Source organism: Phascolarctos cinereus, unplaced genomic scaffold (genome assembly GCF_003287225.1).
Source record: "Phascolarctos cinereus isolate Bilbo 61053 unplaced genomic scaffold, phaCin_HiC Scaffold_4;HRSCAF=312, whole genome shotgun sequence".
Lineage (NCBI taxonomy): Eukaryota > Metazoa > Chordata > Mammalia > Diprotodontia > Phascolarctidae > Phascolarctos > Phascolarctos cinereus.
This window is the reverse complement of record NW_027555847.1, coordinates 237,725,718-237,742,506: the sequence shown is the minus strand read 5'-3', so window position 1 is coordinate 237,742,506 and position 16,789 is coordinate 237,725,718. Positions and strand designations below refer to the sequence as shown.

The following is a 16,789-nucleotide window of genomic DNA, read 5'->3' as shown; positions in this document are numbered from 1 at the left end:
CCACAAGTGTGATAATTCAAATAAATGCAATATTCCTGAAATGAATTTTCCACTAAAGAATCAAAACATCTCAGTATGGGTTTAGAGTAGAGAAAGGTGAGGGAAATGAACTTAGTATATATAGTCTTGTAAGAAAATAAAATAAAAACATAAAATGGTAAAATGTTCATACCAGCAATAGTTGCATAGCATTTCAGCTTTAATTTACCTAAAGAAGATCAAAATCAGTTGACTCGTTATTTTAAAAAAAATTTTTTTAATGGTCAAAGAAAATCCCTCCACAATTTAAGGATACAAAACAATAATACTGAAGATTTAAGATTTTAAAAGAAACTTTTATAAAACAAAAATATACACTAACAACAATCCAAATTCAAAAGGAAAGCCATGTCTCACTTGTTTTTACTAGTATTGTTTAGAATTCTATTTCGTGTTTCAAAATTTCAAAGAGTTATCTATTAAATATGTACTATGCTAGAATATTTTTCAAATTAAAAGCATTAGATGTTTTTCCTACCATATGGAATTGGTCAGACGAAGTTTCATATAAAGAGCTATGAAGAAATGAAAAATAAAACCTACCAGATGCAAACCATCTTTATCTTGCAACTTCAAAAAGCAAGTGTAAATTAAAGGAGTAACTATGAATCATAATGATGAACGAATACTATAAAACAAAATCACTTTTAATTGAATTTCCCCATCCATTTATTATTCTCCCAAAAAAGGAAATAAACTCTCTCAACAAATAAAAAATAGTAATAATAATATCTGGCATTCTTATCGGACTGCAAACAACATTACACATGTTATTTCATTTGAACTTCATAACGTTTTGAGATAAGTATAACAGGTATTATCATTATCATTATTATTATTATTATTCTCATTTTAAAGATGAGCACACTGAGGCTCAGAAAAATTAAGTGACTTGACCATGGTTACATGGTTACCATCAGAGGCCGGATGTAAGCCCATGTTTGACAATGTATCTACTGCACTAGTGGTGTCAAATTTCAGTAGAAATGGTCCCTGAAGGCCACATATTGACTTAGAAAACCACCTATTAGCATTATCTATGCTGTTTGTGTTTTGGTTTACCTTGTTAAACATTCCCAATTACATTTAATAGGGTTCGAGGGCACAGTTTGCCAATGTTCTCTAACCTGCTGCTGAAGTCGTTGCTTTTCCCCTTCCAGTTGCTTCATCTTTGATATCTCCAACTCCACCTGATGAGCACATTCCTCTTTGATTCTCCGGATAGAATCCTGAAGTTCCTGAAGGTTTCTTTCATGGTCTAAGTGCAGCTCTTTCTTCTTTCTTTGTAGCTTAAAATAAATATATCTTTGTGAAGAAGTGTCAAATTTTGAATGGATAAACAACCTAAATATTAAAATTCATATTATAAAAGAAATGAGAATGGAAGGTTATATTTTTACAAGCATTGATAGAGATATAATTTATGATCAAACATGGAATAAAGGAGATTATAAAAGATAAAACATAATTATGATTATATAAAAACTAAATAAACTCTAGAATGAGAAAACAACATATTAAAATAAATGGTCAAAGGATATGAAAAACTTTTCAAAAGAAGAAATGGCTAACTACAAATAATCATCTAAAAATTGCTCAAAATCAGTATCAGAGGAATGCAAATTAAAAAAAACTTTATGAATATCAACTCAGACACCCATCAAATTGGCAAAGACTTTAAAAGATGGAAAAATGTATTAGCTTAATATGGAGGTTCCCAAACTTATTTGGCTTACTGCACCCTTTAAAAAAAATTATTCAGCATCTCTTCGCCCCTACCCTGCTCTACCCCAGAAATCTACTTTCTTTAACCCTTTAGTGGGTTTTAAAAAAAAAATTTGTATCATTTCAAAAAAGTAAATATTTTTTTAAAAATAATTCATTTTATATTTAATAAATTATTGTAAATTTGTGGGTTTTTTCCCTACATTGAAATTTTGATGATGTGATACTGCATCAGGTAACCGTATAGTATCATATTGTAGACAAGTCATTACATAACACATATTCCTGCTGATGCATGCTGGACTTCCTGACAATTTGCGACAAGTTTGCCTACCAACACTTCCTTGTCAAGACCTGTTGGCAGACTTGACCACTGATGGGTTATAACTTGCATTTTGTGTGTTTATTTGTAAAATAATGTAATCACTACAACTTTAACTCTGTTACACAACAGATGATGAAACATGTAGAAATGGTTTTTCAAGATTTTCTTCTCTTCTTTCCTTATGCTTCTATCACTCCTTTATTTTTATTCAAAACCCCCCAATTGCACCCAAGGCTACTACTGCCCTCCTCCTGTATCATTCCAGTGCCCCCCAGGGGGAAGTATCACCCATTTTGGGAACCTCTGGAATACATAAGTGGTATGACTGTGGACTGACCTAACCATCTTGGAAGACGATTTGGAACTGTACATGAACAGTTAATAAACTTTTGACCCAGTGACTGCACTCAAGGATTTATGTCCCAAGGATTTTAAAGACAGTGAGACCGATATGTACAAAAATATTCATAACAACACTATTTGTAATAACAAAAAAGCTGGAAACAAAATAAGTAACCAACAATTGGGGGGCTGAGGAACAAGCTAATCATCATATCATATGATTGTAATAAGATATTATTTTGCAGTAAGGGATGACAGATTTAAAGATTTCATAGAAAGCTGGAAACAATTATATGAAGTGATGCAGAAGGAAGAAAGGAAAGCCAGAGTAACAGACACAATGACTCTGATACAAATAAAAACATGACAGATGTGTCATATTTGTACCAAAGTACTGTTCTGGTCTCCCCAACTGCTAGTCTTCCCCTCTAAGAGCACCTTCTTATCAACTCTATGTATTCTATGTGCACTTCTTGTCTCCCACATTAAAAAGTAAGCTTCTTGAGGGCTGGGACTGCTTTTGCTTTATTCTTTGTATCCCTAATGCCATGCACAGTGCCTGGCACACACTAATCATCAATTGAATTGTCACCATGCTTTTATCCAAGTCACTGATAAAAATGTTTAAAAAGAACGAGGTAAAACAGACTCATAGAATCACAGCATTTTTCAGCTGGAAAAGATGTCAGTAGCCATCTAACAACCCATCACAGAAAGGAATATCAACTATAACATTCCCAACAAGTTACAAATAAATAGCCCTTTTCTTTGACAATTCTAGCCCCTTTATATACGTGTTTGAACCTATCTTCCACCATCTCCAAAAGAATATGACTTCAATCATTCCCCATTAATCTAATCTTCCACCTCTCCCTCTACAACAGTTCCTTCCCTACTTCCTTGAAACATGTCCCAGACCACATAATTCTTAAATAACTTTGCTACACCCTACCATGTCCTTAAGCTATGATTCTGTACCTCTAAATTTCTCAGCCAAAGTCTTAGAAAATGCTATCTACACTCATTACCTTACTTCCCTTAATTGTTTTTTCCTTTTTGGCTTCCAATCTCATTACTTTTTTCTTTCTACCTGTCTGACTTTTCCTTTTCAGTTCTGGAGCATCATCCATGTTATGATCCCTAACTGTGAGTATCAAATAAGGCTTTGTCCTAGTCCTCCTTTCTCTATACTCACTCTCTTGGTGAGCCCATCAGCTTCCATGAATTTAATTATCATCTCTGAAAATTATTCAAAGATCTATATATTCAACCCTAGTCTCTTCCTTGAGCTTCAGTCTCACATTACCAATTGCCTATTGGACATTCAAACTGAATTCTCCCAAGTCATCTTAAACTCAACATGTCTAAAAGAGAACTCAATCCATTGACAAGTACTAATTAAGTCCCTATTAAATGTGGATATTTTTTTAGGTGCTTAGGATACAAATATAATGAATGAAATAATCTCTACTTGTCAGGAGTTTACATTCTAATGTGGCTATGATAAGTATATATATACCAACGAAAGTTGGTGCCTTCTCTGCAACTTATAAGCTTATAGAGTTGCCTAGAGCACTAAGAAGTTAAGTGCCTTGCCCAGAGTCACACAGCCATAGCCAGAATGTGTCTGAGGTGGGAATGGCTTCTTATGTCAATATATACAAAAGAGTGTAAATAAAAAAATAAAACATACTCTCTTTTGCCTGTCTCCCCTACAATGACTCACTCCTTTTCCAAACTTCTCGATATCTGACAAAGGCCCCACCATTCTTCTAGTCTCCCAGGTTTATAATCTTGTTGCTATCCTGGACTCTTCCGCTCTCACATCACATGTCTAATCAGTTACCAAGTCATGCCATTTCTATTGCTAAAACATGTCACATTCAACCTCTTCTTTTTATTTACACAGCCAACTATCTTAACTAAGGCATTCATCTCCTCTTGCCTAGATTACTGGAATAAGTCTCCCCACTGGTTGCCTTACCTCAAGTTTCTCCACTGAAATCTATCCTACATAGTGCTTCCAAAGTGATTTTACTTAAGTGCAGATTTGATCAAGTCACTGAGCTGTTCGATCAATTCTAGCGATTCCCTATTGCCTTTAGTTTAGAATATAAACTCCTCTGAATAGTGTCACAATCTTGCTTTAACCTATCTTTCCAGTCTCACTGTATGTTGCATCCCCCTCCTTCTGCCCCCTCTCCTCACACTATGATCCAGCCAAACTGGCTTTTTCTGCCTCTTACATATATGTCTCAGTCTATGTAGTCTCTTCACTGGCTGTCTCCAGTGTCTGAAATGACTTTCTCATGTCTATATCTTTCCCAATGAAGGGGAGTAATTCATAATAAAGTTGGTGAGGTAGTTTGAGGCCAGGTTGGGAAGAGCTTTCAATGCCAAATAGGAGTTTAGATTTGATGCTAGCGTCCACAGGGATGCACTAGAGCTTATATATAATACATTTGGTACTGCATTTTAAGACAATTTTTTTGGAAGCAGTGTGAAAGGATGGAGAGGAAGGGAAAGAGTCTTGTCATTATAATAATTCAGGTGAGAGTGAAGAGAGTCTGAACTAGGGTGGTAGCTGCATGGACAAAGAGAAGAGTACAATGGGGGTTGTGAGAGGTACAAAAAAAGAACTTGCAACATAGATTGTAATCCATCATGACTACTCGTCTCAACTATTCTAGACCATGCCTAAAACTAGGCCAGTTCACAAATTCCTAATGGCACCTGTGCAGCTGCCACTGTGGCTGCTCAGGCAGAGGTTGCCTTGAAGGGTTCAGAAGAGGGGAAGCTGGGGGTTTGCACAGCAATAGGATGAGTGGAATCAGGCAAATGCTGGGCCATAATGGATGAAAGATAGAATGAAAGAATAATTCCTTGATTTCCTATCACAGAAGGCTGGAATGCCACTCATCTTCCCCTTTTCACACTGAAGGATCACAAACCCCAGCTTTGTGTCACATAGATTCCTGGGAACCAGAGTAGTAATGTTCCAGTTCTCATCACAGAATCCAGAAGTGGAAGGGACTGAAAAGGCCATTTAATTCAAATGATACTTGAGTGAGGATCCCTTATACAATATACTTAATAAATGGCCATACAACTCGTTCATGAAGACCTCCTATAGAGGGAACCTACTACCTCCTAAAGCAGTCCATTCTACTTCTGGATAGGCAGTTGTTAAGAAATTTCTCCTTATGTCAAACCTAATTTTGACCCTCTGAAACTTATACTCATATTGGGTATCAGTAGACAACCAAGATTATTTGAATTTCTTTTGAGGAGGAAGGGAAGGATCTACTAGAACATTACTATCATATGGTATCTTAAAGTCCAAATCAACAGAGTCCAATCCAGTAAACATTTATTAAGCACCTACTATGTGGTAGACACGAAGTGTTGAGTATGCACACGTATACATATCTATCCTAGTTCTCCTCCTGCCTATCTGACCACTTCTTCTCAGTCTCCTTTGCTGGATCCTCATCTAGATCACATTCTCCAACCATAGGTGTTTCCCAGTCTTCTTCTTTTATCCCTCTATGTGACTACACTTGGTAATCTCATCAGCAACTATGGATTTAATTATCATCTCTATGCTTATGGTTCTCACATCTACTTATCCTGGCCCAACTTCTCTGCTGACCTCTAATCTCATATTTCCAACTGCCTTTTGGACATCTCAGAGTGTTTGCCCATAAGACATTCTAAACACGTCCAAAACAGAACTCAATGTTTTTCCCTCTAAACCCTCCCTGCTCCTACCTTCCTTTTTACCATCCTCCAAGTCCCTCAGGTTCACAACCTAGGGGTTATCCTGAACTCCTCACCATTTCTCACCCTCCACATCCCCAAATATACAATCTGTTGCTAAGCCCTTTGCAACATCTCTCAAACACACCTTCTCTCCTCTGACACATCACCACTCTAGTGCAGGCCCTCTTCATGTGATGCCTAAACTACCACAATAACTAAGTCTGACCACAGCTAGGTGGTGCAGTGGATAGAGCACCAGGTCTGGAAATCAGGAAGACTCATCTTCCCGAGTTCAAATCCAGCCTCAGACACTTACTAGCTGTGTGACCCTGGGCAAGTCATTTAACCCTGTTTGCTTCAATTTCCTCATCTGTAAAATGAGCTGGAGAAGGAAATGCCAAACCACTCCAGTATCTTTGCCAAGAAAACCCCAAATGGGGTTATGAAGAATTGGACGTGACTGAAATGACTCAACAACAAAGTCTGACTGCCTCAAAGTTTCCCTCTACTACAATTCATTCTCCATTCTGCCACCAAAGTGATTTTCCTAAAACACAGGTCTGACTAAGTCATCCCCCTACTAAATAAACTCTGGGAGCCCCTAATACCTCCAGGATCAAATACAAAATGCTCTGTTGGCATTCATCATCTAGCCTGCTACCTTCAATCTTTTCCCTCATTCCCTGACACATACTCTTCAATCCAGTGACACTGGCCTTTTGACTGTTCTATGAACAAGACACTCCATCTCTTGGCTCTGGGCATTTTCTATGACTGTTACCCTGTCTGGAATGCTCTCCTTCCTCATCTCTGCCTACTGATCCCCAGGTTCTTTAAAGGCTCAAATAAAATCCCAACTTCTAAAGGAAGCCTGTCCCACAAGGCTTAATTCTGGTGCCTTCCCTCTATTAATTACTTCCGTTTATCCTGTATATCGCTTGCTTTGTTTATATATTTGTTTGTGTGTTGTCTCCCTCATTAGATTGTAAGATTCTTGAGGCCAAGGGTTGTTTTTTTGCCTCTTTTTGCATACCTAGTGCATAGCACTGTCTGGCACATAGTAGGTGCTTAATAAATGTTTATTGATTATTACCTGCAGTTGTCAACATATCTTGGATATAAAGACCTTATGTGAGAAATCTGATACAAAGATATTTTTCTCCGTTTGACTATTTCTCTTCTTAACCAAGATATATTAATTTTGTTTGTGCAAAAGCTTTTCTATTTCATATAATCAAAATCACCAGTTTTATTTTTTTGTAATTGCCTCCTTCCCTTGTTCGGCTAAGAATTTATTTTCTCATAGTTGTAAAGGTTTATGATCTCTTTTTTAATACTTAATGTTAGATAATTTTGAATTTATTGTGGAATATGGTCTTAGTTGCTCATCTAAAATTAATTTTCAGATTGCTTTCTAGCAGTTTTTACCAAACAGGGAGTTAGGTAATTTGTGTTTTCAGGTTTATAAGACACTGAGTTATGAAATTCATTGTTTCTGATTCTACCTTGTATAATGGGTTCAAATGATGTATTGTTCTATTATTTTTTAACTAATACCAAGTAGTTTTGATGATTACTGATTTAGAATATAGTTTGAGGACTGGAAGTGCTAGTCTTCCTTCATTCCTACCTCCTTTTCATTATTTCCTATTATATTCTAGATATTTTGTTTCTTTAAATGAATTTTGTTATTATTTTATTGAGTTTTACAAAGCTGTTGGTTCGATTGGGATAGCATTAAAACTATAAATTAACTTTGGTAGCATTGTCATTTTAAATTACATTGCTATGGATCAGCCGTGAGCACTTGATTATTCCTCCAGCTATTTAAGTTGCTTTCTAGGTTTAAGGAACACTTTGTAACCGAGTCTGTAGATGCATTTTGTGTATTTTGGCAGATGATCCTCAAATATTTTATGTATTTTACAGTTATCTGGGATGGAATTTCTCTTTCCATTACTGACTCTTGGATTTTGTTATAATTATTTTGTGATTTTTGTGAGTGTATTTTGTAGTTCACAACTTTATTAAAGTTATTGCCTCAACTAGTATCTCTGCAGATTCCCCTGAATTTTTTAAGTAAATCATCGTGTCGCTAGTAAATGGGGAATTTATTTCTTTTTGCCCATCTTAATGCCTTTAATTTCTCTCATTATTGTTATTGCTAGCACTTATAGAACTACATGTAATAACAGCGGGGAAAGTGGGCACCCTTATCTTTACTTCTGTTATTTATTGGGAAAGCTTCTAGGGATCTACCACCTCATATGATGTTTGCTTTTGGTTTTAGATACTTTTAAAAATATTAAAAAAGTTCCTTCTATGACTATACTTTGTAGGGTTTTTTAGTATAAGTGAATGTTTATTTTGTCAAAGGTATTTTGTTTACTGAATTATATAATTTTGGATAATTTTATTTTTAATATGATAAATTATGTTGTCTTTCTAATGTTGAAAAACATCCTTACATTCTTAGCATAAATCCAACTTGGTCATAATAAATGATTTCTAGGATGAATTTCTATAGTCTGGTTACAGGATTTTAAACATTCTTTAATTATATTGGTCTATAGTTCTCCTGTGCTTTATCCTTCTCTGAATTAGATATTAAAGACTATATTGGTCTGATAAAAGGAGCCTGTTAGAGTGCTTTCTTCTTCAGTTTTTGAGAATAACTGGTGCAGTGCTGGTATTAATTGTTCTTTAAAAACTTGAAAGAATTCTGTGAAACCATCAGGATTAGGAAATTTTTTCCTTTATAGCTAGTTCTATTTGCTTTTCTGAGATTATTTTATATTTTTGAAAGTATTCCTCTATTTGCGTGTGATTTCAAGTTTTGTTAGTTTATAACAGTACACAATAACTGCTAATATTTTATTTCTTCTGGTATTGTGACTTTAACTTGTTCCTTTGCTATTTTGTTGATGTGATTTTTTTTGCCCTCTTCTTTTTAATCTCGTTAGCTAAAGGCTTATCAATTTTATTAGTTTTTTTACAAAGAAACAACTGTTACTTTTATTATTAATATAATCTTTTTGTTTAGCTACTTTTTCTCCTCTAATTTTCAATAACTATTTCTTTTGTGTTTACTTTGGGTTTGCTTTTGTTGGCTCTTAAGTTTTAAAAAATACATATTCAATTCATTAATCCTCTTTTGTATTTTGTTAGTGTATGTCTTTAGGGATTTAATTTTTCCCCAAAGAGCTGCCTTAGTTGCATTCCAGAAATTTTGGTATACTGTTTCATCATTATCATCAATGCTGCTCTGATCCTGTCTTCTGCTGAAGTTGAGGCTCAGGATTGGTCTTGCAATGGTTGTTAGTTTGAATCTCTCTCCTACTATGGGACCTTGCTGCTTGCAAGCTTAGCCTTACACCTATCTTAGTTTATCTCTGCTCAGACCTTCCACAGGATTCTGGCTGCCCCCCCCCCCTTAATTTTTAAAAACAATTTTATAGTCGTGGACTAGAAGGAAGAGTCTATAGTTGATTCTCTTTGGTTTTAACACTGTTCCTTCTGGTAGATTTTTCTTTGGGTGTTTCTGGGGGATTTAGCTTCCTCTAGGACCTAATACACTGCCTTCTTCCCACAATCCAGAGAACATCTATATTATGAAACTACATTTGTCCCTCTCCCTTCCCTGGAAATACCAGTGCTCTCAGGGAACTGGTTTTTGTTCTCTAGAATGGACAGCAATCAAAGTGCCATTATGGATCATAAATTCAAATACATTCACTTTATTCTATATAATATAGCATAAGGCTTCATGGTAATATATAGCATATGATAAAAAGCATAAAAACGTCCTTAATATTCAAGGAGTTATTCAACAATGTTTTTGTTATTAAGGTCCACCATGGGAAAAAGGAAGGTAAAATCAATGTTTGATAAAGGTATTCTCCTCTTTGGACTGGAAAATGCCTGGCTTTTGGCCAAGTCTTATCATCACCCTTAAAAAATCCCATTTGAAAAAACAAAGCAAAACCAAGGCTGAATATTAGGATCTGTGATAATTGCAGAAGGATTTTTTTTGAATAAGCATTTACTCATTGAACAAATAGATCTAAAGAACTGGTTCCTGAATTTTTTGGGGATTAAAAACAAGAGCCCAATAAAATAAATGAAATAGCAAACATATGAGGCAACTTCTCAGAATCAAAACATCTACTAGGTTTTTAGAAGCTAAATGGGTTTAAAATATGCTGCTTGGCTAAAATTTATAAGCTGAATTTAATTACACAGTGTTAAACAACCTGAGGGAAAAGACTGACTTCTGCCCCTTTCTGTATCCCAAGAATTTAGCACAGTGGCTAGTATATAATAAGTATTTAATAAATGCCTACTGATTAACTGATAAATAAGGTATAAGTAATAATAACACAGCATTGGTCTCAAACAGCTTACTCGAGAGACAACTTTAGTGGGGACAAAAAAAAAATCCCATGAACCACAGTTGACATCTCCTGTTCACAACAGAAAAATAAAAATCTACCACAGTTAATATTGTTTGATAAAATCCATGCTAGAAGGTTAGAAATGTAGACATGCACCAAGAAGCAGTATGGAAAATTAGTTAGGAAGCATGAGATCAGATGTTATTTCCATTTAGGCCTTTATGTTTTGTTCTCTCTTGAATGTGTGTTTGGCCTCCCTTACTCAAGAAGAGCTGAGAATAGGACAGGAATCACAATGTCTTGGCTAACAACACTATTAATATCTCTGCCCAGGACCTACTTACTTGTTCTATCCTGAGAAGTCAATTAGGAAAAGCTTTCATCCTTCAATAGTTGTTTTCATCTTGTCACTCCCCTGTTCAGAAACTGACAATGGATTCTAATTGCCTGACAAATTAAAAACTACTAATCAAGTACTTCTGAGATCTTCCCCTCTATTATTTTCTAGCTCATTATTCTCTACAAATTAAACCACACTGGATTCTTTTTTGCCAGAACTTCCTATCTGCCATTTTTCTTATCTCAAATATTTATTTCTTTAAACTACACTTTAGTACTTTGTGTAAAACATGAATGAAACAGACACATATTCACCCATTTTGATACCAGTTACTCTAGCAACTATATTAGCATTTGTAAAAAGTATAAATGGTAATATTTTAAAATAAAATATAAACATTGAAACCTATGTATTTCTTTCTGAAATTATCTCAATATGAACAGAGAGGAAAGTGGAATAGGAAAATTAAGTAGATAATCTGCTTAACATAGGAAAAATGGGCCACCTTGTTACTATTCATCTGAGGAAATAAAAGTTCAATCCAATATCTTATTTAAAAAAAACAACTCTAGTAAAAAAAAAGCATAGTGTATGATTTTGTCTTTCACTCTATACTTTGAACTACTTGGACACATCTATGGTGTGGATTTTGGGGAATGTGCCTGCATTTTGAGTCTAAGCAACTTCTGGTGCCTAGGGTAGCTTATTTTCTTTCTGGTGATTGAGGTACAGAGAACCTGAAATGAACTTTTTTTCCTCACACAAGTCAAACTGTTTCCAAATTATTTTAAAATCAACTAAAGCAAAGATATAAATCTAGCTACATGAGGTATCTCACTCAGTTTATATTTTTCTTACTTTTTCTCAACTGTTACTATGTTAACAAATTCTAGGGATTTTGCAAGTTACATATATACTCATCTTCCAGAAGCCACCTTGAAGCTCACAGTCCCATTGTCTTATCAGATAATTTGTAATGCTGTTACAGTCATTTGTCTGCTTGTTTGGACTACAGACTACAATCAGGAGGCTGCTGTCTCTATTTAATAAGAGATAATGATAATTTTTAACTGTTCACCACAAGAATAAAACAGGGTCTGTAAGACTACTTTAAATCTTTGCTCTCTTTAACTGTCCCTGTGGTGGCTCTTTTTGCCTCCTTGTTTTCATGAATTTTCTTGTTTAGTGAAAGATAATTTGAGAAAGAACCAGAAATATAAATTGCTTCATATTTAACCTGTAATTTCCTCTCTTCAATCTCCCTCACCTATTAACTCTTCCTTATTCCATAAAAAATCATAATGCTTCTATGGGAATTATAAGGGAAAGATTACTGGTTCATACTGAAAATAACTTTTTCACCTATTTCTTATCACAAAACACAGAAGTTATATTGTGAATGTGAAAGCAACAATTTTGTTCATGCTGTTAGAATTCCAGATTACAACGAAGTATGCTATATGAACATTGATAAATGCTCTTCTAAAATTAAGTATATGTATGGTATACCTCTGATTCTGCATTGGAAAGCTGCTGTTCACGCTTCTCTAAGTCATTTAAAGTTTTCTGAAGTTTTCCTTCCAAAATAGTGTATTCTGCTACCTGAAAATTATATTTAAAAAGTTATTATATTAATTTCCTAAGAAATTTTAAAGATAATATTGTATTATAAGCTTTATATAAATCTTAGAATCACAGAAATTAGAGAAATATCAGTGAACAGAAACAATATACTTTCTTGACTTTTTTAGATTTTTTTTTTTTAGGCAATTGGGGTTAAGTGACTTGCCCAGGGTCACACAGCTAGTAAGTGTCAAGTGTTTGGTCTGAGGCCAGATTTGAACTCAGGTCCTCCTGACTTTAGGGTTGGTGCTCTTTCCACCTAGCTGCCCCTGACTTTTTTAGCTTTAAAAAAAAAACTCAAAAAATGGTGAGAAAAGATATACAGTTACAAACATGCTTACAATAAATAAGGACCAGTTCATACATAATTTTATTACCTTTTTCTTTACTAATGATTCTCTTTCTCTATCCCTTTTCTTCCATTCCTCTGCCAGCGCTTGCATGTGAGCTAGTTCCCTCTTTTTCAGCTATTGAAAAAAAAGCATGGTCAGGAAAAAAACAGAAACAAAAACAATCTTGAATAAAATCATGTAGTTCTATTTAAGCTAAACATAAAACAGTTATCTCCAAAAGATTTCTTTAAACATTCTAACTCAAACTTTTAAAAAAATGTGGTAGTTAAATTATGTAAGAGTTTCTGTAAGCATCATTCAGCAGAGTACGAGGCCTCTTATTTTTGAATATACAATGTTAGTACTATAAAGAAACTTACTTTAGAGCAGATCATCCTAAATTATTAGCAGTCCTCTGAAAAAGGCCTAAAGATTAAAGGAAATTAATCCTACCACAATTTCCCTGGCTTAATTTTCTAGGCCTTGAAGTAGCCCTGGATATTTTGAGGTGGGGCAGGTAAGAGGGAGCCCTTGCACAACTGATTTGGGTTCCTTGTAGACAGAAACTATTTTTTATTGTAGTTTCTGTGCCCCCAGAGCCTAGTCCAATTCTGTACAAATAGTAGGGACTAAATAAATGTTTGCTGAATTGATTCACAAACATTTTTCACTGTCATTTTAAAAGCTATAAAACATTCTATTATGAGAAAGGAAAATATAAGGCCCCAGTGGGACTATATGTGTGTGTGTGTGTATATATATATATATATATGTATATATATATATATTATGTATATATATATGTATATATATATATACACATATATATATATACATATACATATATATATGTATATATGCTGGTTAAATAAAAACAAAGCAAAGAAGACTGGACCACAAAGCAATGTAATCAGTCCAACTGTACAAATATTCAGATCCTATGGAATCAGTAAAAACTGCCCAGGAAATGAGGTTTAACTGTATGATATATTTAAGAAGCAGAAATAGCATAGAAAAAAAACCCCTAATATTTATATGTTAAGTTATTAGCACACTCAAATGGATCTGTGACCTCAATGTTTTGGGTATTTGCATCAGAGATACAGAATACTACCCATTCCTACTCATCCTAGAACTTCTGACCATGTTCTCCCAAAGATTCACCGTAAAGCAGTCTGGCCTATATGTTGAAGCCCTTCCTTGCTTTCTTCCACCAGCCAGTGGGATATTCTGGCTATCCACTTGTCATTCCTCATTCTTGCCCGATAACCTATCCATTTTCTCTTTATGCCACTGAATTCCTTGATAACATCCTTTACTTTGTTTTTATCACAGTTTCTCCCTAAGTTATAGCCTGCACTTGCCCTACACGGACCTCAAAAATGCCCTCTGTGTGGTTTTCATCTATAATTCTTTGGAGACAGTGGTATTCTATGACTCACTGTCACATAGCAACACTTTGCAAAATGTTAGTATTGAAAAGACAGGCCTTTGCTTTCATAGGAAGCTTAGGGTCAAGTAAAAGAGCTCTGTAATATCCTAAAAGCAATTTGCTCTTATCTTTCTTATCAACTCTGGGCTGAGCTCCTTGTCCATCTGTACTAACACTTTGAACAAGCTCTAAATGGTGTCCATCCAAATGGATGTTGAAATTTAGGCAATAGACAATCTGCATCCAGGCCAAACTTTTTTGTTTACAGACCTCTTTCAGATTCTCTGCTGTGCCCTGGGGCTTGATGGAATGAATCAGTACAACGTGATCCACAACGTGATCCACAAACAGAAATATCTAGAGCAAAAGAGTCAAACAGGACCTCCAATGCTCCCTCAAAACCAGATTAAAATGTTTTAACAAAATAAAAATATAACACAGATAATATTAATTTGTAGTTTTCTAAGTCAATATGTAGCCTGCAGGGAATTGCTTCTATTTGAGTTTGATACCACTGATCTAGAGGATTTCACCAGGCACAGGGAATCCATCTTCTGCTTCAACTCTGCCTTGGATCTCCTTCCACCAGTGGTGGAATGCATTTGGGTAGACTACATCTCCTTGTTTTATGTATGACCTATATTCATTTATTCATTTATTTTTTGGGAAGCTCTCATGTTTATTGGGTATTTTTCCCAAGGGTTGGGGCTCAGGCATCTCCCACCTTCTAGCTGCAGAGTGGACATGGCTGTTCACACCCACTGCCATCTGTACTGCCCCTGCCCCCTACAAAGATCTTGCTGCCTTCCCTGCTGCTGCATTCTCCTAGAAGCAGTCCCGCTCTCAAATAAGAGCATAAGCTCTGTGAGAGCAAGATTGTCTTGTGTTTGCTTAGTATCCCCAGTACTAAATACAGAGCTTGGGCTACAATTAAAAGCATTTAGCTCTTCCATTCTGTTTTTACATTAAACCAAAATCTTCCTCTGTGAAACACACACTCCATTGTTCTTGCTTCTGCCCTGTGGGGCTGAGCAGAACAGTCCAGCTCTCCTATATGGCAGACCTTCAGAGACTTGAAAATTGCTGTTGTGTGTGTTTGTGTTCAAAATTGTGTCCTCTAGGCCTAAGTGTTAACCTATATTTATTATCAGAGGGTCACTGAACAGGGTTTTGTTGTTACATCTTTCAAAGCATCTTTAATGATCTATGTAGATGGGAGATACATACATACATACACACACACACACACACATCCATATGTGTGTGTATATAATGTGCATACATACATACATGTGCACATATATATATACACACATAACTTGCTATAAAAGAGGCTTGTAAAATGGTGTTCTGTTCTACTGCCTTAAGTACTTTTTTTAATAATCAACAAACAATAATCAGAATGGGATTTTATATTCTCTACATTTTTAAGTTAATTTTGAAATAGTAAAGATGTGATTATTGAATATTGCTTACTAAATGCTGCTTGTTCCTTTACAATTCATAAAGAAATGACTATAAAAGATTCTATATAGAAGGGAAAGTAGGCACATAAATTGGTAGTTATCGATTGATCAACCACCAATTGGTGGTCAGTGACCTTCTTCCCACCCCACTCCCTGCTGATATTGACAAAGTCTGAGATTTTTTTTCACACCTTTGGTACCTTCCTTCTCAAGATACTTTTTATATGAGTCCTTATGATTTTTCTGATCATAGCAAAGTTTCTTAATTTCTCTGAGTGCACCACAATGAGTGCACTCATCTATAGATAGAAGTAACTCAGTTGTGAGTTTAGGGTTGACATAAAAGATATCTGGAGAGAAAGATACTAAAGGTATAGAAAAATTTCAGACCTTTTCCATATTGGAGGGGAAAAAAGGTCACTGACCAAGAAAGTGATTGTTGATCCATCAATAACTGACAGTCTATGTGACATATAGATTCTTTCCCAGTCTTTATTCACGTTTAGCTCCATTTCTACCTCCTCTAATGGCACCTCAAAGACTGTGATGTTACAGTCTAAGTTCTACAATCCTTAACAGAGAAAACAATTTATTAAAATGGCTTTTACAAATCTTTTCCACTTTTTCCTGTTTGTAGCCCTTCTTTTACTTTCAATCCTGAATGCCTCTGGGAGGATCCTGCTTAGTTGAGTATCTTGCCACATTTTCTAAAAACTGTTTCCCTTACTCTGCTTGTCTTTGTTCTATGAGCTGATACTTCTCAATAAACATCTTTTTTTAATTAAAATTTTCCCCATTTTAAATATTTTATTTTTTCTTCCAATTACATGTAAAAATTTTTAACATTCTTTTTTTTAATTTTGAATTCCAAATTCTTTTCCTCCCTCTGTATCTTCCCCCCCCATTAAGACAAGCAATTTGATATGTTTTATGTGTGCAGTCATACAAAACATATTTCCATGTTAATCATGTTGTGAAAGAAAACACAGACCCACCTCCCCCCCAAAAA

At 35.0% G+C, this 16,789-nt stretch overlaps 1 protein-coding gene across 1 annotated transcript in view; it reads right to left on the bottom strand.

The window, feature by feature from the left end:
- The window catches only part of CEP120 (centrosomal protein 120), a 107,992-nt gene that overhangs the window by 23,647 nt on the left and 67,556 nt on the right, over nucleotides 1–16,789 (bottom strand). The window contains exons 14-16 of the mRNA XM_021009556.2: nucleotides 12,928–13,017; nucleotides 12,437–12,529; nucleotides 1,167–1,328 (exon numbers count right to left, since the gene is read on the bottom strand). Of these exons, the coding sequence (XP_020865215.1) occupies nucleotides 1,167–1,328; nucleotides 12,437–12,529; nucleotides 12,928–13,017 (345 nt within the window). The remainder of the gene's footprint in view (nucleotides 1–1,166; nucleotides 1,329–12,436; nucleotides 12,530–12,927; nucleotides 13,018–16,789) is intronic.